This window comes from Myotis nattereri, assembly GCF_964212035.1.
Source record: "Myotis nattereri genome assembly, chromosome: 6".
NCBI classification, from domain to species: domain Eukaryota; kingdom Metazoa; phylum Chordata; class Mammalia; order Chiroptera; family Vespertilionidae; genus Myotis; species Myotis nattereri.
The window spans coordinates 64,688,698-64,712,947 of NC_138081.1; the positions used below are offsets into that span (position 1 = coordinate 64,688,698).

General features: G+C 39.9%; 1 protein-coding gene across 2 annotated transcripts in view; it reads right to left on the reverse strand.

Moving 5' to 3' along the window:
- The window catches only part of LAMA4 (laminin subunit alpha 4), a 137,071-nt gene that overhangs the window by 45,779 nt on the left and 67,042 nt on the right, over nucleotides 1-24,250 (reverse strand). For both annotated transcript variants that reach the window (XM_081094524.1, XM_081094523.1), the window contains exons 9-15: nucleotides 19,665-19,776; nucleotides 16,530-16,697; nucleotides 14,179-14,372; nucleotides 9,061-9,177; nucleotides 5,080-5,228; nucleotides 1,109-1,250; nucleotides 167-263 (exon numbers count right to left, since the gene is read on the reverse strand). In XM_081094524.1, coding sequence (XP_080950650.1) covers nucleotides 167-263; nucleotides 1,109-1,250; nucleotides 5,080-5,228; nucleotides 9,061-9,177; nucleotides 14,179-14,372; nucleotides 16,530-16,697; nucleotides 19,665-19,776 — 979 coding nt within the window. The remainder of the gene's footprint in view (nucleotides 1-166; nucleotides 264-1,108; nucleotides 1,251-5,079; nucleotides 5,229-9,060; nucleotides 9,178-14,178; nucleotides 14,373-16,529; nucleotides 16,698-19,664; nucleotides 19,777-24,250) is intronic.

Here is a 24,250-nt window from a genome sequence, read left to right on the forward strand (position 1 = left end):
TTGTTACACCTTGACTCTGAGCAGAAACTATTAATGTATTATTCAGTTGAAATATCACTTATTCTTTAATCCTAGAATTTTAAAATCTGTCTACCTGCAGAAATATTATATGAAAGGAGGGAAGCAGCTGTAAACCCGAAGGAGGTGGGAAAGTGAAGATACTTACTGGAATCTGCCCTTGTTTGCAGTTGTCTGGCTTGATTGAGGAGGTTCTCGCTTTCATCTTTATGGTAAATGATTTGAGTGTCAATCCCACTCACAGCCTACAAAGGAATTGAATGGAGAAAGTAAGAATGATGGTAGAAGAGCTATTTGTGATTTAAATGATGCAGTTTATCTGCTAAACACCAAACAAAATCCATGCAGCTTTATTTTCATAGGTCATCTTTCGAGGTCAAAGGTGAACATGAGACAACAATGTCCTTGCATTTTCAAGATAAATGATTTTTGAGAAAAATTCAGTAAACTAAGAATAGCGCCTGGCCAAGGCCTCATCAAAATGCTTGTCCTGTAGAAACCATCAACAAATAATTTTGATTTGAAAAAAGTCAAAAGATGAAAGGGATTAAAAAGTAAAAACTAATAGGTATAAAAATAGTCGTGGAGTCGTAAAAAAGCAAAGGGAATATAGTCAATAATATTGTAATAACCATGTATGGGGTGGGTACTAGATTTATAGGGTTGATCACTTCATAAGGTACATATATATAAATGTCTAATCACTATGTTGTACACCAAAACTAATATAATATTGTATGTCAGCTGCAATTGGGAAATACTAAATTGGGGGGAAAAAAGAAAAAATATGAATGTCTGCATAAAGCATATTCTCCCTCACCAGGAACTAGTCTTAAATATGTTTTATTCAGGAATTGTGGCTTCAAACAACTGTCCAAAAAACTGGCATTTGCTGTCTGGAGTAGGGCACATCTTGAAGAAATTGCACTATTGAAACATTCGTAACATAAATAAAATGGTCTTTTCTTAGTTCTGCTCTTCCTGCCACTTGTGTTACATTGGAGGACCAAGAGATGACATTAGAAAACAGAAAAGTCATATCTAGGAAAAGGCAACATATAAATGAACTTTAAAATAAGAGAATACTCACATCGTAAATTTGGTCAGTGATGTTCAAAGCCAACTCTGCCGTATCGTTGGCTTCACTAACGTAATTGGCGATGTTTTCATAGACATTGGAAGCATCCAAAGCCTTCTGAACCAGCCCGTTTGTATCTGAACTGTGTAAATTCCTGTTAATGAACAAACTTGTCATTATTGTTCCATCTCACCTCTTTGGGAAACTGGGCCATTTGTAGGGCTTGATTGGAATGCTTCCAGGACCACAGGCACTTCCTGTTATTCAAAGTCACCTGGCTTGACAAGGTTTTCCTAAACTCATTTCCTAGAGGCTCATCTCCTTTGCATTCCCCTGCCTTTGGTGACCACAAAACCATCCTATTGTGGCTCCATAGCAGCTGCCTGCCTGGCAGCAGCCACAGGAAAAGGAAATGATGAGTTAAAAACAACCCTCTACCCCTCTTCAAGCAAGAGTTTATGCTTGGCGGTCAGGCAGAGGAATGAACCCAGTCACCCCCATCTACTCCTTACCTATGGCTATTCCCTTTCCATAATAGAAACCAAGGCTCTCAGAGAGAAGTACCTATCATGCACAGCCTCAGCCTGGTGTTAGGCATTAGCTGGGTTCACTATTCATTCAAACTTACTTTCCTTTTTTCTTTTTTCTTTTCTTTTCTTTTTAAATATATTTTATTGATTTTTTACAGAGAGGAAGGGAGAGAGATAGAGAGGTAGAAACATCGATGAGAGAGATACATCGATCAGCTGCCTCCTGCACACTCCCTACTGGGGATGTGCCCACAACCAAGGTACATGACCTTGACAGGAATCGAACCTAGGACCCTTCAGTTCGCAGGCCGGAGCTCTAGCCACTGAGCCAAACTGGTTAGGGCTCTTTCCTTTTTTCTTGCATGGCCCTATTTCCCTCACATAACAAACCATATTTTTCCTTGAGAAGGGAAATAACATGTATGGGGCATCTATGGACAGATACTGGGCTAGCCCTGTTCTATAGATTATGTTTTTTAAAATATATATTATGTTTTTAATACTTAGCACATCCATGACCCTAGATATTATTATTCCCTTTTCATAGAAGCAATTGAGGCTCTGAGAGAGGGTTTTTCTCACTCCTGAGGCCTGGCTGCCTCCCTTAAGCACACATCTCCACTCATGCCTCCTCCTCCCCCGCCCTATATACCATGTTCTCTGCCTTTGCCCCTTTCTGGCCTCTGTAAGGTTCATCTAACATTTATTGAGTACCTATCATGCACTGAACAATCCCATAGGTGCTGATAACAGGATTGATGTGAGCTACACAGGGACAAAATGTGTAAAATGATTGGCACTATGCCTGGCGCCCAGTAAACATCAGGATTTATTTTTATACCTAAGGTATTTCCTGAATTGGAATTCCAAGCTAGTCAATAATTCATTTTATTGACACGTACTTCTTCCTCTATAACATAAATGCCCCCCCCCTTCCCGCTTTCTGCAGCTTATGCTCAGTTATTTGTCTCAATTTTAAATCCACCAGTTCCACCTTTTTCTTTCAGTTCCAAACACTGGTGAGTAGTACCCCTTAATCAGAGGTTCTCAACCTGTGGGTCGCGACCCCTTTAGCAGTCGAACGACCCTTCTATAGGGGTCGCCTAAGACCATCCTGCATATGAGATATTTACATTATGATTCATAATAGTAGCAACATTACAGTTTTGAAGTAGCAAAGAAAATAATTTTATGGTTGGGTTACAACATGAGGAACTGTATTTAAAGGGCCAGAAGGTTGAGAACCACTGCCTTAATTCATCAGTAACTTCCAGAAGATTTTCTGTCACCCAGTATATGAGATTGCAGATGTCAGGTGGCTCATCTCTTCAAATGCCCTGACCTGGTGAACTCAGTCAATTGTTCCTCAGCCTTCTGCATCCAGCGTCAGGTCTTGCATGCTCTCTAAGGCTAAAGTGACTTCCTCTGCATTTCTTTGGCTACATCCTTCCCTTTTGTTCAAGTCATTTTCCTGGCTCCTCCACACCAGGGCTGACTTAGTAGGGAGGACAATGATAACATTTGTTTTTATATGAAGGCACTCATGCCATATAATTTTTAACCTTTTATGGAGGGAGGGGCCCACAGAGGCAAAAGAATCCAGGGCCCATGAAAGTCGGAATGCAGCCCGGCTCTGCAGAGGTAATTCTGATCTTGCCATTTCATCCTCCCCAGAACCCCTTGTTCTTAGAAATAGCTCAGAAAGTAAAACCTGAGTAAGTTTTATTTTAAAGGATAAAAGGAACATAATTTTATAAATATTTATTAATATTTTAAAATGTTGCTGGCTAGAGTGGTAAGAAGATGTACCTAAGAGCTTGAAACAAAGCCTTTGTTACTTGTTTTCATTACAAGGCACAAAACAGGTACCACATCAAAACAAAACGTGTTTTTGAAATGGGAGCTTCTTGATGAATTATGTTTATCTTTTTTGAGGCATAACATGCAAATCATTGGGTACCCAGATAGATGTTGAGGTATATTCACATTTTGAAGGAAATATGTCTATAAATTTGGATGGTTCCCTGCATATATTTAATCAGAAATATCCTAAACACAAAAGGGTTTCAGGGTGATTGATGTTCCCCATCATGTTTCATGCAAAGCATGTGGTAACTTAGAATCACGCTGGGACACTGCTTGCCGCAGCAGCGTTTAGGGAAGGGTGTGCTGGGTTCCCAGTCAGGAGGATGGCCATTACAATGACCAAAGAATCTGAAGAGTGCACAGGGATGGGCCTCAAAATAACATTCTACTGATGCAGCACATTATCCAAAGCATCTTTTAGCCAAGTTCCATTGTATTGGCTTTATCAAAGGCATATTTCCTGGGAGCATGACACAGCTGGATATAACACACCAAGGCTTGACAAGACCTGTCTTCCCCCCCGCCCCTACATACACCCCTTTTCTTCCCCACTTCTCTCTCTCACCCTCTCTCTCAATTCTCAGGAGATTTGTAGGATACTGAAATTTTTGGCAGTCAGGAATATAAAGGTGATTTAAGTTTTAAACAGAAGTTACTATCGGTTCTTATGTTGTTCATGACCTTGACTGATTCTTATTTCTAATGGCCGAATTTGCAGTCCTTTCTCTGTAATTATCTCATTATTTCAAGGCCATGAATTTAATTCCAATCTTTCAGTACATTTCAATGAACATGAATTGAGTGCCCAAAGGGTGCATGACTCTCTTCTAAATGCTACGAGGAAAAAATGTCCATTGATTTTTCTCTTAACAGGTGTTGAAATCAAATAGATCCAGTTGGGGCAGTGTAGAGTAATGAGAGTATTTATCAGAAGTCAGTTTATTATCAACTTCCAACCAGCTTTACTTAAGAAACTTGAGTATGGAAAGCTAATACTGCCAACGAAGTAAATAGGCAATTATGGTAGATTTAGACCTTGTAAAGGGATCTGATTTATTTGATATTTTGCAAGTTATGCCTCTAAGAAAAATGCATTAATAGCCCTAGCCAGTTTGGCTCAGTGGATAGAAGATCGGCTTGCAGACTGAAGGGTCCAGGGTTCGATTCTGGTCAAGGGCACATGCCTAGGTTGTGGGCTCGATCCCCAGTGTGGGCATGTAGGAGGCAGCAATCAATGATTCTCTCTCATCATTGATGTTTCTCTCCCGCCCTCTCCCTTCCTCTCTGATACCAATAAAAATATATTTAAAAATGCATAAATAATTATGAAACAGAAATTTCCTCACACCAAACACAGGTCTGTGATCTGGCAGATTTTTTTAAATTTGAAAAACTGTCTCCCCGAAGTGATTACAATAAACAGCGACTGGTTCTCAGATTGCCCATCAATAAACAAATAAAAAAGCAAACCCGACCCTCAAACCAACGTGCTAACACTGAATCCCAATAACTCCGGCATATGGAATTGAATAAAAATAAGTTAACCAGCCCATGTAGATATTTGCATTTCTCAAACCAGGATATTACCTGTTTAGTTCATCGGCCTCTTGTTGAAGATTTTGTGCATGGTCAACAGCTTCTTGGACTAAACTATAACTGAGGTTACTTAAGTTGGATAGCTTTCCCTGTAGTTCATTTTTGGCTCCATCTATTTCAGCATAAATCCCTGATGCATTCTAAAGAAAATATTTTTAAAAAATGAGTTGAATTTAGAAAAACTTAAAACATTTTCCCCAGGAAGTATTAAAAGATAATCTCCATTCTTCATCATTATGAAGTTCAATAAATTTCAGGCCAGGTCTACATGATAAATACAAGTAAATATTTATCTGTTTCTCTTGCGTAGTCAACTCCTTCTTCTCTGCTGATTGCTTCCCTAGCATTCAGACATGCTCTGCCATCTCTGATCTGAAAGCAAACAAAACTGAACTAACCAAAGCTAGCTTCTGTGATGCTGGTCTCTCCTGGTTGGATTCCTATTTCTCTGGCCAGGAAAGAAACCTTAAAAGCTGGTGTTCCTCAGGGTTTGACTCAGCCCTTTTCTTACTGAGAACTCTAACTCCTCTCTGTGAGCCCAGTCTTTTAGTCTTCAAACTCATTCTTTGCCATCCTGAAGGAATGCTGATCTTTCTGTTAAGCAAATCTGATTATGTTATTTCCCTTCTCAAAATCAGCCATTGCTTTGCAGGTGCAAATCCAATTCCTTAGCATGTCTTCATCAACTGACTCCTCCTCTCACCGAATTTCATTTCTCACCACTCCTCACCCTACTACACCTATGGTCCACACTTGAGTAACTGATTGTTGTTTCAATGCTCCATAATTTTTCTGACCACTGTGTCCTTGCGCATACTATTTTATCTGTCTGGGGAATACTGTTCCCTTCTTTTCTGCCTCATCCACCTGGAAAAATTCTACTCATCCTTTCAAATTCAGCTCAAATGATCACTTCCCTGATGAAGCCATCCATCCCTGACTTCTGCAGGGTGAGTTCAGTATGGCCACATATTTTTTTAAGCCACGTATTTCATTACTGTAATCTTTTCACTTGAATATTCCACTCACCAGGTTACACAATCCTGGGAGATAGAAACTATGTTTATTTTTGTATTCCCAGAGTATAGTACACTTCCTGACATATAGGGTTTATTTTTATGAAGACGGTATTAAACCTCTAGCCATTTGGTTGCTCATATGGGGAACGATACATTGAAGAAAATATTTTTAATTGTATAAGCAGAAAAAATGCCATGGAAATTCCACCTTTATTCATTAATTCATTCAACAAACATTCATTGTGTGCCTACTATGTGTCCGGCACTCTTTTAGGAGATAGAATAGATATTTGTGGACACATTCTCTGCCTTCAAGGAATTTACAATGGGTGGGAAGATACAGATGATAAAGAAAGGGATCAAATAACTGATCAAGTTAATTTCAGGGAGTAACAGTACTTTGAATAAAATACAACAGGTCAGATGGGTTGGAGAGTGATTGAAAGTAAGAGGCCCACTTAGATTGAATGGTCACAAGGACACTAGCCATTTGAAAACTTCAGGAGAGAGGTGAAAAGGTCCTGAGGTAGGAAAAAATGTGGTAGTGGGCAAGAAAATTAGAGAGGAGTTAGAGTGTAACTGTCTGAGTGTTGTGAGGGAGGGGAATTGTGGGGCATGAGGTGACCTAGGGACTCATGGGCCATGGTAAAATAAGCTTGTTTCTTACTTTAAGTGTCACAAGGGTTTTATGTGGGAGAAATAATGGGATCTGATTATGTTTTTAAAGGATTGTTCTGCAACTGCATAGAGAATAAGTCTTGAGGGTCAAGAGTAGAGCCAAATGGATCAGTAGGAGGCTCTGTGGCAGGTCACACTGGAGATGAGGGGACTTAGACTAAAGAGGAGTAGCAGAGAAGAGGGTAAGCATTCAGTCTGGAGACAGGGCCAACAGGTCCTGCTGAAATGGGAGTGAGAAGAAGGGAGAAATCAAGAATGAGTCCAGAATTTTGAACTGATCTATTGGGTTGTGCCATGTATTGAGGTAGGGGGGACTAGGGAAAAAGCAGATTTTATTCAGAATACTTACATTTGAGATGCCTATTACATATCAAAGTGGTAGATGAAATTGTAATTTTGCTACAAACCATGCTGAGTTCATACTTGAAAATGTCAAGTAAGCTTTCAGAGGTAAGAATTTGGACCTCAGGGAAGGCATCAGAGTCAGAGGTATACATTGTGGAATAATACATATAATTAGATTTTAAAGTCATGGGATTCAATGGGAGTAAATGGAGAGAGAATATAAATAGAAAAGAGGCCCCATGACTGAGTGCTGAGCCATTCATTATCCTGAGCAGGGATCAACCTGGCCCCATGCCAGGTATGGCCTGAGGCTGTTTTTTGTATAGCTCCTGGCTAAGAATATTTTTTTTTACATTTTTAAGGGGTTGTGAAAAAGTAACAACAACAACAAAAACAAACAAGAAGAGAATAAGGGAGAGCAGTTGCATATAGCCTGCAGAGCCTCAAATATTTGTTTCTGAGAGGGTGTGCAGCGGTGAAGCCAGCAAAGGAGGCTGGGAAGAAATGGCCAGTGAGCGGGAGGAGAGCCAGGTAAGTGGGGTATCGGAGGAGCCAGGACAGGGTCTTTAAATAAGGAAGGAAGGTTAGCAGTGCAAGGCTGAGAATGCTGAGGAGAGAGATGCAGCCATGGTTTTGGCTATGTTTAGGTTGCTGGTGACTTGGACAAGCACATCCTCGGCGGAGGGGCAGGGACTCCCATTTGGAGTGGGTTGAGTACAGTACACAGCATGGAGCTGGGGGGTGGGGTGGAAACAGTAACTTTAAATGGCTCAAGATATTTTGCTATGATGCTGAGAATACTAGTAGCATTGAGGTGGAAATTAGAGAGGATGTAAGCCAGGTCTTTTTTCTTTTTAATTTTTGAAAGACAAGGGCTATTAAAGCAGGTCTGTATGTTGGCAGTAATAATCAGTGAAGAGTAAGAACTGGGTGAATCAGAAGAGAGATTGCATGCTTTCGGGAGCCATACCCTACTGCCCTGTCTTCAAGGTGAGGAAAGATAGAATAAAGAAAGCAGGTGGAGGAATGAGGCTGTATCCGGAGAAGGGACACTTTATTATTTATTTCAGGAAGGAAGGTAGACATCTGCATACAGATACAGGTGAGCTGGTAGATTTAGGGAGGAAATATGAGGTGGGTTCTCTCTGTGCTTAATTTTTTAGTGAAGCATGAAGCAAATTCACCAGCCAGACTGATAGAAGAGGAGGTGGGTTTCCCACCAGTCATGTTGGCTGCACTGGATGCTGGGTGTACTTGGGTTTATTGGGGGTATAGGGTTAGAATTCTCAGGTGAGTACAGCAGTGGCATAGTATGGCAGTTAAGGGTGTTTGCAAAGAATGAGTATATTGATAATTTTAGCTGCTTAAGGAGGGAAGAGAGGATAGGAGAAGAGGATAAATGAAGTGGAGGAGGTCTCCACGTGGCTAGGGAATTGTTGGAGTGGAAATTCTAGAGTAAGATAAGAGATGGTACTTAGGGTGGGAGGTGCTTGAAACTGGGTTTGGGAGGAGGTACTGTTATTGATGACCAGAGTATGGCCATAGAGAGATGACAGAGGTGGACTGGAGAAAAAGCTTGTTGACCACGAGTTCAAGGGAATAGGGATGGAGAGGAAGATAGGGGGTTTGGTGCTAAAAGACTGAGATGGTGCTCACATGTGGCACTATTGAGCACTTGAACTATGGCTAACATAATTAAGAAATTAAAGTTTTAATTTAATTTAATTTTAAATCATTTAAATTTAAGTAGCCATATATGACTAGTGGCCACCATTCTATAAAAGAAACTGAAAGATTTAGTCACCTGATCTTAGTTTTATAACGCCAGCTAAATTGATAGATTTGAATTGGATTCAATTATTCTGTGGCACTGAGCTGCTGTTCTAATCTGCTATCAGTACAAACCTGAACAGGTCACATGTGTCCTTACCTTTATTATTTCATCAAGTTCTACAAGGGTCAGACGAGGCGTTACCAGAGACTCTGAAGATGTCCTCAGGGAGGCATTCACCCCATCCATGTGTCCTCTCACTTTGTTGTGTTGTTTCTGTAGGAAGGAAGAGTAAAGGACAGAAGAAGAGAAGGCGGCTTTAGAGAAAGCATCAGAGAGTGGTCAATGTCCACTCGTTGTCCTTGCCCCAGACAGATCCGGGTTCCAATCTCAGCCCCACCGCCTAATTGCTGTGCGACTTCGGGGACTTCTACCCTTTGAATGCTTAGTTTCCTCACCATGACACAGATACAACAAAGGAGGCACCTTGGGAGCGATGAAGCTTGTAGATTAATACTTAAAACATCATCATCTCAGAGCTAACACTCACTTCTCCATAAATGTAAAGTGGAACTATGAAGACAGGATTGAATGTAGGCTCTATATTTGCAATAATTGGAAAATGAATTAATTCAGAAAAGTATCATGTGCTAACTTGGGGCACAAATAGCTCATTTGGGTAGGAATAAAGCATATACAGAATAATCTTGATGTCCTTTGTAAAATTTAAAATGGCTCTATTATTAAAGCACAAAATTGTGATTTTGCTTTCTCCCATTCTGAGCTCATTATGTTAGATGCTCAGAATTTTTGAGGAGGGAACCTGCCTAAGTTGCTGATATATATATATATTTTATTGATTTTTTACAGAGAAGAAGGGAGAGGGATAGAGAGTTAGAAACATCGATGAGAGAGAAACATTGATCAGCTGCCTCCTGCACGCTCCCAACTGGGGATGTGCCCGCAACCAAGGTACATGCCCTTGACCGGAATCAAACCTGGGACCCTTCAGTCTGCAGGCCGGCGCTCTATCCACTGAGCCAAACCGGTTAGGCCCTAACCGCTAGGGCACTATACATTTTTTGATGAATGTTATAATTTCCACCTTCACTGTTGGACAGGGATGTTGTGATTCTGAAGAAATATTATGGAGCTTCAAGTGAATTCAGAGTTTGAAAGCAAACAAGAATGAAACTTTAAGAGAGAAAAGTAAAAAATTAATTTACAATCAGAAAAAAATGAGTTAAAGTTACTTTGAAAATGGTAATTTAAGTTAGGGTTGAAATATATAAGCTATGGTACAATCTAGGATATCCTAGAAATAATTACAGAAGCTCAGATATAGTAGGACATTCATTAAAACTTAAGTTCATCTTAATGTCTTCCTTACTTCCTGAGGTCTTTCCTGATTTAGTGGAAAGAGAGATGGAGTCCATCTTCTCCAAATATGTTGCTACAGGGGAAGATAAAGGTCTAGGGACAGAAAAGAATCTCATTTGAACATCCCCTTAATGCAAGGACATTAAAAATACCAATTTCCCCTCAATATCCATCAAGCTTAATACAGTGTGACTATCGGGGGTTAATTATTCTTATCTCCATAAGGAGCAGTATTTATACAGCTCTGCACAAAAGCAATATTTTAAAGTATGTAAGAAAGGGAGATGGAAAACGGTTGGCATTAGCTCTATCAGAGCAGTTTTCTTTTGACAGAGTCTGAGCTAAAACCCCATCTGGAAGCCCTGAGTCTGGGTCACCTGAAGGGAACACTGCTAACACCCCAAGGTCACAGCCAAACTTCAAAGCCGAGTGTTCACAGCACTGCATGGCAAGTTCATTTGCAGTAGTTGGAAAACGATATGCTTCAAGTTAAAGGGTTTCGCCCACTTATCATATATACCGTTAGACAGAATGAATAAAATTAGCTTTGAAACAAATAAAGGTATTCCTACAGAAAGAGGGTCAACTTGAACAAAAGAAAGTTTTCAAAATAATTATGAAAATGACATAATTAGCACTATTCTGCATACTAAGTATCCATTGCACATATAAAAAAAAAAAAGTTTCCTGATCCCTAAAATAAATTATAGAAACAGTCCTGGGAAGGCAGAGCTTTGGCTTATAAGACTCTCTAAACAGTGCTTTTTAAAGAGCATTTAACCTACTTTTGAAATATAAAATTTTATGTTTATCTGAAAAATATTTTTATCATGCTGCTACCCTTTGGTGTTGGGAGTAGGATAGTGAGGTAAATATGTAATTATTAGATCTGTGGCTGCTGTTAGCAGACATTGAAATGATATTTTTTGGTTTTGTATAAAGACTGGATTTTGGGGTTATAATAATTAATAAAATTAAAATGCTTTGGTTGAGTGGGAGAGACAGATCCACTAACAGATGGTCACAATATAGAAGGAAATAAGCATAAGGCACACCATGGGATTGCTGGAGAGGAGCTCCGGCTCATCTGGAAGGTGGAAGGATGGGGTAGCTTCCTGGAGGAGGTGAAACCGGGGGATCACCCAGGTATCAAGGAGAAGAAGTCTGGTTCCAGGCACATGGGATTATTGTAGCGTGAGACTGTCTGAACTGAACGTGTGAAGCAGGGAAGAGGCAAGAGGTATGGCTGAGGAGGCTGGCACGGGCCCATCAGAGAGGCATCTGTATGCCACGTGAAACAGCATAGACTTTCCTATAGGACAGTGTCTTTCACTTGTTTTTGACCATAACCCACAGTAAAAAATGTATTTTATGTCGCAATCCAGTAAACATATGTAACTAAAGTAGAAATGTTGTGAAACTATTCCTTAGTCTAGATTATGTACTTGGATATTTTCTATTTTATTTATTACCCCCCCCCCCCCTTTAAAAAATGCTGGTTATAGCATTCAAAACTTATTTTGATTTGCGAAGTTAGTGATTTTTAACCGGTGTGCTGAGGCAGGCACACTAGTGTGCCACAAGAAATTTTGAAAAATACAATATCTGACTTTCAGTCAGGGTCACTATTTTTCTTTTAGATTGTCAAAAAAAAAAAAGAAAAGAAAAAAAAGAAAAAAAAAAAAGACAACAGCCAACACAACAATAGCTATATGGTGTGAATGAATCAAAATTATACCTACTTTTTGTCAGATCGGCAAAATATATTTTTTGGTGTGCCTCAGAATTTTAGTAATTATTTTATGTGTGCCATGAGATGTACAAGGTTGAAAATCGCTGCACTAAATGGTTCACAAGCTGTAGTGTCAAAGGCACTCTCGTGAGGAGCAAATGAAGGTTTTTAGAAAGAGCAAAAGGTAATGGTCAGAGATTTAGGTGGAACACTCTAGCAGGATGTGGAAGATGGGTTGGAAGGGAGCAAAAATGGAGGAGAGACAAGAGGAAGCTATTTTGGTTGAGAAATGAAGACCCAAACTAGAGAAGTTATATAGAAATGGAAAATAGAAAGAGCTAAAAATATTCCAATGGTAAAATTGGCAGGAACCTGTGGTTGACTAGATGTGGGAGGTGAAAAAGAGGAGAAATTCAAGAATAAGGATGAAGCCCAGAAATTCTCTTGAAATCTACTTGAGGAAATTATTATTTTGTGCTATACTTATAAAATTTTGTTGTGTAAGATAATCGTGCATTTACTTAACAAAGGATGCTATCTTGACCATCATCATTCTGAAAACTAGAGGGCTGGTGCAAGGATTCGTGCACAGGTGGGGTCCCTCAGCCTGACCTGCAGGGATTGGGCTGAAACCGGCTCTCTGGTTTATTAAATAACCATGCAACATCCCCTGAGGGGTCCTGGATTTTGAGAGGGCAATTCTCAGGTGACACACCCCAGAATCGGGCTCCCTCCTCTCTGGTTCTGGATGCCTCACCTGAGAACTGCAGCTGCCAGGTCATAGCAGTTCAGCAGCTCCTGCATTGAGCGTCTGCCCCCTGGTGGTCAGTGCGTGTCATTGCTACCATTGGACGTCAAAGGGTCAGATGGTCACTTAGGCTTTTATATATATAGACTAGAGGCCCGTTGCAGGAAGATTCCTGCAAGAATAGGGCTTCCTGTGGCTGGAGCGAAGCAGAGAAGGGAGCAGAACCTGCTGAGGCGGGCTTCGTTCCCACTCCGCCTAGCGCTGGTTTGTTTCCCCTCCCGCTCCGCTACCCGGCTGGTTTCCCTCCCGCCTCCCGCCTCCTCCGCCTTGGCTCCGTTCCTGTCTTCACCGCCTCTACTTTGCTCCCTTCTGTAGCGCTTCGCTTCCACGTTGTCTTCATTCTTTGCTCCCAGCTAGTATATGCAAATTAACCACCATCTTGGTTGGGCTAATTTGCATATAGTCACTCTGATTGGCTGGTGGGTGTAGCAAAGGTATGGTCAATTAGCATATTTGTCTTTTATTAGTATAGATTATTGGCTGAGGTATTGCTGCTATTAGAAACTGGTGGTGATAAGTATAACTTACTTTTATTTAGGACATTTTATAGGGACTTACTGGGAGATAGTGATGACTGAAAATCAGGGTAGAGAGCCTAATTTAAGCCGATTTTGCCAACCATAAAAATAAACATAATTGAATCAATGAATTTGCTCATAGCTGTTTCCTATTTTTCACTCTAATATTTATAAGCATGTCCAAAGATACACATGTCTTCTTATCAAATGATTGCCCTTGATGGTAGTGGCTGTGACTGCATGCATTGCCTGAAGCACACATGTGACCACAGCAATTCTGAGCCCTGAATTTGTGGGCATGCACAAATTCTGGCCCCATAGGGACAACTGCCTTTGCAAGCTATGGACCCATCTGGGATTTTCCTCATCTCTTTGTATTTGCATGACCTTGGCCTAAATTAGACACCCTATGTCAGCAGCTGCTGAGTAGTCTGGCTGTGAGATTTACTTACCATGCCTTTCCAGAATTTACACATATCCTTACATGAAAATAATGTTGAGCTGATTTGGTGTTCTAGTGCTCTCTATATAAGAAAAAGTTAGGCATAGAATTAGTGCCATACTTCTCACTTGCAAGAGCAGCACATTCAGACATGTGGACCCAAGCACCAAGAACGACTGCATTCTTATCAATGTAAAAGGCAAAAAATTCTAACGGCCTCCATTTGGTTGTAGGTGTACACATTTACATCAGCAAATTACAGTGGCAAAAATATTTTAAAAATATGAATATTTAAATGTACCAGTATTTTTAAAAATTGTATACCAACTATACATTTGGCATACATTTGTGTTGTTCATGCCTGAAATGTATTTCCAGTTAGAGTAGTCCACTGTACCTCGTGGTCCCGCTGCCTGGCTGCTGTGGCTCTATTCATGTCTTCTGCATCCCTGACATGGTCAAGGGCCTGGTGAAGTGATTCTTGAAGGTCTGACAACTTAGCATTGTAGTCTTCCAGCTGTTCCAGGACCACAGGAAACAGAGAGCGGGTATCATTGTACAGCCGCTGCCAACTCTCAGCCTGGCTCAACACTGGAAGAAAAAAGACATGGAAACTCAGTCTGGGCTTCTCTTGTCTCTTCCCATTCCATCCAGCATTTAGCAGAGATAAAAACTTGTCAGACCATGCCTTCAAAAGCAATAAAGATGGATGGTGTTGATCACAAAATAAGTCCATGCTCCATATTGAAGTAAAAATAATACTATTTGGTAGGATTTGAGAGCCCCTGGATGGCAGTCAGCCAAAAGGAGGGTTTGATTAGCTTTCCTATTGAGATTACATTTTATGTGGAAACCATGCAATTATGCTATATTGATTATTACCCAGATTATTTCTAATTTTACCATATAAAATGGATTTGGATATATTATAGTCTTATTATTAAAATAATGAAAATTATCTTGTGTGTTACTGACAAATGATGTTTACAACCATTCATTTTCTCTGTTCTCTCCAGTTAGCTCCTTTAGGTCAAATCTAAATCATTATTTTGGGTGGGAAGAAGATTAAATGGTAATGGTATATGTGTCTTAGCTTTCTGATCAAAGTTGCATGCATTGACTATGTGTCTTCATTCCATGTTTTCTTCAGGGAATATCAATTTGACTTGTTCAATTTTTTTGTATTTTCTTTCATCACCATGAACAGAAGACAAAAGTTCATGGCTGAGTAAAGAAAGTGGTTGAAAATGCCTTCACTAGTCCCATTTCTCCAGGGAAGTCTTATTAAATTCCAAAAAAGGCAAAGAACATAGAAGTATCTGACTGTGACATTAGACTTCAGCCTTTCTGACTGCTGGCTGCATCCTGACTCAGACATGGGGCCTGAGATTCTACTTTGGTTTTACTGTTTCTATGACTTTATATGTCTGCCATGGTACTATGCCTTATATTGAGAATATTCCTCTTCTAGAGTGTTCACATTCATTGTTAGCAGAAATTGATAGTGACAATTGCAAGAAAATGATGTAGGGCAGGTGTTCCTAATCCTTTTTGTGCTGCAGGGCCCTTTGCAATCTAGTAAAACCCTCAGACCCCTTCTTAAAATGTTTATTAAAATGCATAAAGTAAAATACATACAATTATAAGGGAGACCAATATATTAAAAAACAATTTGGTAATATATGTGCTTCTTTAGTAATGCATTAAGTAACAAGATTTAGAGATGGGACTAATAACCACTGCAATTTTGAATTATTGATGAGCTTAATGTTTCAAGATACCAGCAATAGCCATAATATGATATGCAAACCTGTTGCTTCTTTTGTTGATTGTGTAGGTTAAAATGGACACGAATGCTTTGCAACTCTTCCTATCAAGAGTGGAGTTTATTTCCTCACTCCTTGAACCTGGGCAGGTCTTGACCAACAGAATGGATATGGTATTGTTGGGTTCTAAGGATGGGCCTCAAGAGACCTTACACTTTCCATTCTTGCCCTCTAGGAAGGCAGCCATCATACGAACAATCCTGGGCTACCTTCCTAAGACATGGAGAGAGAAGCCCAGCCATCTCAGCTAAGGCCCCATACATGTGAGTCAGCTCAACCATGGCTCCTGAAGCAGAGAAGAGCTGCCCAAGTTGAATCTAGCCCAAGTGGCCAACCCATGAAATCATGGTAAATAAATGGTTATTGTTTTAAATGAATATGTTTGGGTGGATTGATAGACAGTAACTGGTAACTGATACAGGGACTAACTCAGAGGTTCACTAGTACTATTCTGATTTGATGTCTACATGCATCATTAAAGGAAATGTTAAATTCCCATTGAGGTTAAAAGTCACTGAAAGTCATTCATGGACCTCAGAACACGAATGTTGCTGAGCTTGTACTTTACTGGCTTCTCAACTGTAGTTCTGAGAATTGGTTTCCATTAGCCCTCCTTTCCCTTTCTCCTGTTTTCATCAATTACTAAGTCCTGGTTTTTCTCCTCAGGAGTAAAATTTCTACAGATTCCTTATGGAACCTCAGCTGTTTCTCAAAAGCTTAAGGTTGGGCTTGGATCTAAAAATCGTGGTCATATAGTCAAGTTGTGCTGAATGATTCCCTGAGGACACACACAAGTTCCAAATAGCTGTGAATATTTGGAATTGGCTGTTTTGACCAAATATTGCCCTGTGTCTCTATGTCCTCTCCTGGACCCACAAAGAAAGCAGACATGTGCTGGGCTCCAGGAGCTGAATGGACCTACATTCATGGGCTTCGTCCGCCTCTTCATCAACGAGCTCCCGTTGAGTGAAGAATGGTTGACGGCTTCTAATCTCTTCCAGCATCTTTTGGGCCAACACCAGTTTCTCAGAGATTTCCTCAGAGCTAAGATCTTGCTGCTCCCCGTAGTACAGCATCTTGTTGTTGATCTCTGAAAGGAAGGACATGATGAGAGAAGGCAGCGGGGAGAGATGACTGGGCCTATTACAGCGATGCCATTGAAAACACGGGGGAGGACGGGCATACTGATGTTCACACTGCAAATACTGATGCAAACATCTGAGTTCAATGCTGATTCCAGGGAGAAGTGAAACCTGAGGAAATCGCTCCTCTTTGCTTCCTATTTGGGGTCTTCAGAATGGGAATGGGATTAACACAATGCCTGCCCTGATTTCATGGAAACCTGTGTCTGGTTTTTGAATCACATTTACATAGTAGTTCAAAAACATTAATATTTAAGGCACACAAGTCTGCAGTCTTTGATCAACCTTTTATATAAAATACATAACTTGGAGAAAATATCCTGAGGTATCTCCTGTCATATGTAGGATACATTGGCGATATTAATCATTCTTTAGACAAGGATTTATCAAGGCTTTAAGTCAAAATTAGAGTATATTGTAGTTGTTCAAGTGAGTCTTTCAGATGGTTCTACAGAGTAGATATACCAAAAAGGTTTGTGAATTTCTTCTCATGTGATTTTTTTTTTTTTGCAATTGCTATCTGCCTTCTGTATATGACTGTTGGTATTTTGACTCTGGGTCATTTTCACCCCCTGTCCAGAAGTAGGATGGAGAATTTTAGAGCTGGAGGACTGCTGAGGTTCAGAGGGATTAAATGAGTTGCCAAAATATTAGCAGAGCTGAATAGTTCTTTGACTCCTTGTTTCTATTACAGATGATCAGATGAAAATTATATAATTGCCAACTTGTGCTATAGGAGCTCCAGGAGGAAGCATTCTATCTTCCTGGCATAAATGAAACTGTGTGTCTGTGGTTTTCTGTGATATGTGGTTTGGCAGACAAACACTGTTGTCACAAGTTATACCAAATAAGGGCTTGTATTTTCTATGGCTAATAGCTTGAAGGTCGCCAGTAGTTATTTTAGAGATGGCTGGGAATAGGAATGACACACTAGTGGTGTTGTGCAGCATTCCTGAATTGTGAAGAAAGGGAGATAAATGAGGAAAGACGTTTTAATACTAGAAATACTACTCAGAAAATTATAGGGACACCAAGATATGCTAAAAAAAAACTTATGAAGGGATTTAAACATTCACTTTTCAAGAAAGTCTAAAACAGTAACTCCTGAAATAAACTAAACATAGGTTCCCCCCTCCCCCGCCCCTTAGAACTAGTATTTGCAAGGCTAATTCTTTGGTGTTTTGATAAAAATATTATACATACAATTCTGATCTGTTTTATTTTAGCCACTTCTGGTAGAGATTAGAAAAAGGAAATGTAGACAATAGCATTTTTGCCACTGGTCTTTGGAGACTGTTCATACATTATTATAAAAAGGTAAAAACTGATGGAAATTAGTTTCCCATTTACATTCTTTGGTAATTTTTTTCATTTTTTCTTATGCTTAAAGCAGTGATTTTCAGCCTGTGTGCCACAGCACACGGATGTGCACAAGAATTTTTAAAACATGCAATACCCATCTAGTCAGGGATACGGACCTCTTTTCCCTTAGACTGTCAAATAAAAAGATGGCAATAGCTGTCTGGTGAGAATGAATCAAAATTATACCTTTTTTTTTGTCAGATTGGCAAAAATATATCGTATATTTTTTGGTGTGCCACGGAATTTTAGTAGTCAGTTTATGTGTGCCATTAGATGAAAAAGGTTAAAAATCGCTGGGTGAAAGGGTTTAGAAACTCTCTAAATAAGAGGGCTTAGAAACTTTCCTAATGAAATGCTATAGAATAAAACTTTGAGTTACAGAAGTAAAGGTAACTTATTTTCTCTGAATGGCTTACTAGGATGAACGCTGGCTTTATTTGCTACCTAGAGGGACATTTATTCCTTAATTAGATGAGGTCAGCTAATCTAGGCTTAATCTCACTTTTAGAACAAATCAATACTAACTCTAAAATGTTAGAGAAAAAGAGTATTTTATTGGGAGATGCAAAAGCATGCAATAATTAGGATGGGAGTAGGAAGTGTTTCAAATGTATGCCATTTGTTTTATTGTGCATTATAGGCACCAAAGGAAATAGAGCAAATGATTAATTTTGGCTCAGTATATCCATTTTCTTGGAATATGCCCCCTATACCTCTGTATGAAGATATGAATCTCCCACTGTGGGTCCCTTTACTGCCATTGTGCCCTGGGGTGCAGTTGGTCTTGTCATCCAGCTCTGAATATATAGGATAATAAAAACTATGGGAACACACACACACTGCTTCCTAGCAGACTGTAACCCAAGGAATTTCTCTTTATCTTAGAACAAAGTTGCCGGTTTTCTGTTGGTAAATGAAGGCTGATTATCAATGCACCATCAAAATAGGCTTTAAAATGCAACCTGTATTTACCAGAGGCCAGAGCACAAGTAAGTGAGCCTTCAAGGGGAAAGGTCAAATTACCACAAGCTTTTGGGCCAAGAAATCTCGCACATACACCCTTCCCTGTTTTTTTTTTGTCTGGATTGGGGACCAGAGCATGTTGCCTGCCTGATTCTTGGGAAAGCATGTCAGAGACAGCTCAGGGCCATTTGGGTTAGTAGACAGTTTACTGCCCCTTTAAAAGCAGTGTTTTTGCTGCCAGTCATTAAGAAAAACGTGAATCCTATTCAACTGCTGCATTTTAGAGACACCATGGCATGTGATTTCCTCTGCCGAAAAGATATTTTGGCATTCCCCTTCTGTAAAATGCCTGGAAAGTAGGTGACTCTGCACATTTATTCTTGAAAACTTACAGATTGTAAGGAAGGATGAGTGCTCAGAAATCCCAGGTAACAAACTTGAAATGCAGACCTCATATAAGTTCAAACCTATAGCACTCTAACAGTTCTTGGCACGATCGTAAGTACTAACGGTAGCTATTAGTTTTTATTGTTGTTAATAACAGGAATGATGCTTTGACATGGAGCTGAACCAGAAGAGAATATATTTACCTTGGACTGTATCCCTCATGTCATGGGCTTGCTCTACGAGCTGAGTTGCGTGGTTAATGGTATCCATACTTTCCTTCTCAGCCAGTTGGCTCTTTCTTGAAGCTTGACTTTCCTATAAATAATCCGTGTAAACACCAGATTAAATTTAGGAGAAGGAAATGTTGTATATGTATATGTATATGTGGGGGTGGGTGGGAATAATGTATTTCAAAACCAGAAATTTCCCTGACATGGGAAAGTTCTATAACATATAAAATGGTCCCAGAAACCATGCATGAAGGCTGCTATGATGACCAACTTTAGGATTACAGAATGCTACAGAATGCTGCAAAATCAGATGGCATTCCTCTGCCATCAGTCACAGCTCAACCCAAACCAGCTGGCTTTCATAGCTAATTTACCCTTTGAATTTTTACTGTATCTCAAGATGACAGACTAGGAAATTTCCCAAGTGTGCTGAGCAGTTTGACATTGTACACTCAAGAGCTTTAAGCTTCAAAGGGAAAATTGTCAAGAAAGCAGGCAGATCTTGAAATGCTCCACGCATCCCGTGGCTCCTGGGTGGTCCAATCACTGGCGAAACTGAATCAGCGCAGAGATTCAAAGGCTTAGGCTCACTGGGCTAAATGCTGTTTTCAGTGCTGCACTCCAGATTCCCATCAACAGCGATGGCACTTGAGCACAAATAACTGTTCAGGCAGATTTGGCTCAGAGCGAATGGCGCTCTTCTCCGGGAAGCTGACTCCATTTCTCAACTCGGGAGCTTCTGTTTCGGAGTTCCCACGAAGCATTTGTTAAAATGAAATCCCAACCCAAATGTGGCTTCTGAAGAAAGGATGTGTGGGGGTGCATGTGTATGTGCATGTTTCTCTGTGTGTGCAAGGACAGAAGCTGATCTAAGACATGGTTCAAGGCCAGGACGCCTGTCTGCATGCAAGGCATGGGGGCCGGGTACTTCCTTTTGGCATTAGAAAGACTGACTCATGGGTCCTATTTAAGAGGAGGAGAACTTCAGTCTGACACTTGGTGGATGCCCACTTGCTGCATCTGGTGTGGTGTGGTTTTGTTTTGGCTCAGCTCTGTGACAAAGGGCTACAGCGCCTGAATGGACTGCAGGGTGACCCGCCACACAGACCACAGGTAACCATTGCACAGTTGCCCCAGGACAGAAAAGTGGCCATTTCAGACTTCTCTCCTCTCACCTGGTTTTAGCCAGTGGAATATGCCTGGAATGTTTTTATACTTCCAGGCCTAACCCAAGCAAGTGGCCCTTGGTCAGGGAAGGCAATGCAGAAATCATATCATAGCTCTGGTTGGTGTGCTCAGTGGTTAGAGTGTTGGCCTGTGCACCGAATGGTACCTGGGTTGCAGGTTTGGTGTGCGTGCAATAGGCAACCAGTGGATGTGTCTCTCACATCAATGTTTTTCTCTCTCTCCCTCCTTTCCACTCTCTAAAAATCCTCTGGTGAAGATTAACAAAACAAAAAAGAAAGAAAGAAAGCATATCATAGCAGGCATAAGCTCTAGAGGCTTTTTATTGGGCAAGTCTGAAATTGCCTCCACACGAAGCGCCCTGTGCAGCAGTGATGCAGCCATCGGTCCCTTCCCCAGATAGCGAGCTCTCTGAAGGACACTGTATTCTGAGCCAATGCGCTCCTTCATCCTTCCTGTCTTCCTCTTGGCTTTTTCTAAGGCTTTCCAGTGACACAAAATGTGTGGTCATTTTAAAATTAAATGACGCAGGGCATAAGATTAATATTATTCTTGATGTCACCTCTCTCCACTTTTTAAATATGTGAATACAATAGTTTAAAACTTTAGAACATTTAACAAGTTGACTTTTGATCTAGTTTAAATTGAATTATATTTGAACAGCACAACATCATATTTTTGGCTTTGGCTTCAACCTTCAAGGGAAAACGCTATTGTTAGTAATGTGTTCATTTCACTTATTATGGAAACTTTGAATTGAAGCAATGGAAGACAGCTGGAGGATGTCCTCTCTCTAAGAAAACCTTTTCTTCCTGACAAACACCAGAGGGCGCTTATTTATGTTTAGCAAAAGACTACTTGGCAGAGGAACCACCATTACTTAAAAATAAATAAATAAATAAATAAATAAATAAATAAATAAATAAAATATTTTAATAAATAAATAAATAAATAAATTGCAAAATTACTGACTATAATATATAGTAGTGCCTATGTGAATGTTATATTTTTTTCTGTGACTTTGCTTATGGAAGAAAACTAATGATATAGACACATGATAAAACAGGTGCACCTTGCTCTAAGAAAAGCTGAGATTAAAAAATTATCTCACAACCATAAATCAGTTAATGATTTAACCTGAAAATGAAGTAAGTGTATAAAGAGTAATGTACCTAGAATACTAATTTAAAAAAAATCAATCAGATTGAGGGTGATAATCAGATCTGCCTAGGGTAATCATATATTTTATTGTTTAAATGGGGACACTTTTGAGAGTGAGAGGAGGATTTTTTTCACAATCACTCTGGGAGATAAGCATAAACAGGAACAGACAGCCTCGAACAAAACAACAGCAGGAATATCGGCATGCCTTTCAGAATCTGTAGTGACATCTGCTTCTGTGGGTCTGCCTACCTCCTATACATTAAGACTTCCAAATGCCTGTCCAGCCTTATGCCTTCCCTGAGCAGCAGACTCAGATCTCTAATTGCCCTCTGGGCATCCATAGATACTTCATCCTTAATATGTCCAGGGTAATCCATTCGGTACTTTTAGTCTTAGTCATCCATTTCTCCAAGCCAGAGCTTTCCTCCTTGTTTATCCTCATATTTAATTGATCACTGAATTTGTTTTGATTCCACTTGTCTTTCTGGCCCCCTTCCAATTCCCCACTTCCACAGTCTCAGTTGATCCCTATTCACTGTAATGCTTTTCAAATGAAGACAATGTAGCAATCAACCACTCTTAATTTTGGCTCAGTATATCCATTTTCTCCTGGGGCCGTCTCCTAATTTGTGTCCCTATCTTCAGATCTTTACTCACCAATCTATCACCCTTATTGAGGAGGAATGCTTCTGAAATTCCAAGTCTGATCAGCCCATTGTTTTAAGTAAATGCTTCAGTGTCCTCCAAAGTCCACAGGGTGAAATTCATAGGTTCTTAGCTTGGTGGACAAGGTTCTTCATGATCTGGCCTCTGAGAACTTCTTTAGCATTATCTCCAGCTCATTGATTTACAGTTAATCTTCCAGAAGGCCAAGGCCAATATCCTTCTAGTCCCAGGAATACAGTGTGCTTTACATCTTTCTGCTTTGTGGTAAATTTCCTTTGCTTGGAAGTATTTGATAAACTCCTAGTCATTCTTCAATGCACAGGCCTATGCTCATCTTCTCTGAGAAGTCTCCCTACTGTGCCCCTGCTAAAACAGTTATTTCTTCCCTAGAATTATCTCTTTAGGCTGTATCATGCCTCGATTATCAAATGTATCATGCCTCGATTATCAAATCATATATATTTTTACATGCCTGTTTTCCCTACTAGACCATTAGCTCTTTGAGAACAGGGGTCTTATTGTATTCATTTCAGTATCTATAGCACCTAGTGCAATTAACATTATATACCAGGTGTTAAGTAATGCTTTTGGAATTGAAACATATTTTTATTTTTTGTCCTGCCCTATTTTCAGGATCAGAAATGAGGCTCAGGTGCTTTTGATGTGTGGACATGACCTATTTTCCTTCCATTCCTAAAGATCTCTTTTCATCAAATGCATGGGTATCCCTTAGGAGGTCCCCAGAAGTAGGGGTGGGAAAGTGCTATAGCATTTCCCCAAAGGGGGCTAGAGGACTTGGATATGAATGTTGGGACAAAACCAATAACTTCAGGTTAACGTAAATTGTGAGATTTGGATCACATGAAGTTCATGTGACAGGTAATTTGCATACAGAGGTATTTTCAAGTTCAAAAGGCAACATTAGTGTGACTTTTATAACTGTGGGAACCTACTGTGAAATCTTTTGCTCTGAAGCCAAACATTACTTTCTTGACAGAAATCTTTCTAAGACAAAGTTTTTCTTAAATCCTTCTTAGAATAAACTATGGATTTTTCTAGACTAAGGGCTTAAGGATGCTTGAGAAGTCCTTATGACAAATGCCGAGCAATTGATTTTGAAATGTTTAGCAGGTTCTTGTACCATCAGGACTGTTGTAGTCAGAAGGACATTAGTTTCAACGAGAATAAACGGAAACCGCTGGGTGAATGTTCCAGTAGCTTTTTCATCAACCTCCTGCTTTGGTGGTGTTCTTGTTGTCTTGGAGCCTTTTCTACTGGGCTGTTATTTTCAAACTTGCATTATTTTTCTCTATGAAAGCCTGCATTTGAAGTATATCCAAAGTAGAAAAGCTACACAACAAAATGGTCTGAGCTGTGGGAGGAACGAATCTTGGTGAAAACACATCCTCAAGAATTGAGACACTTTTGGCAAGTTCCAACCATGATACAAGAATGAAATCACAATGAGCCTTTCGCAAAGATTTCTTTCTGGGTACTTCCTTTGAAACTTAAGAGATCTCACTGCTTTTCAAATGCTGGTAGTT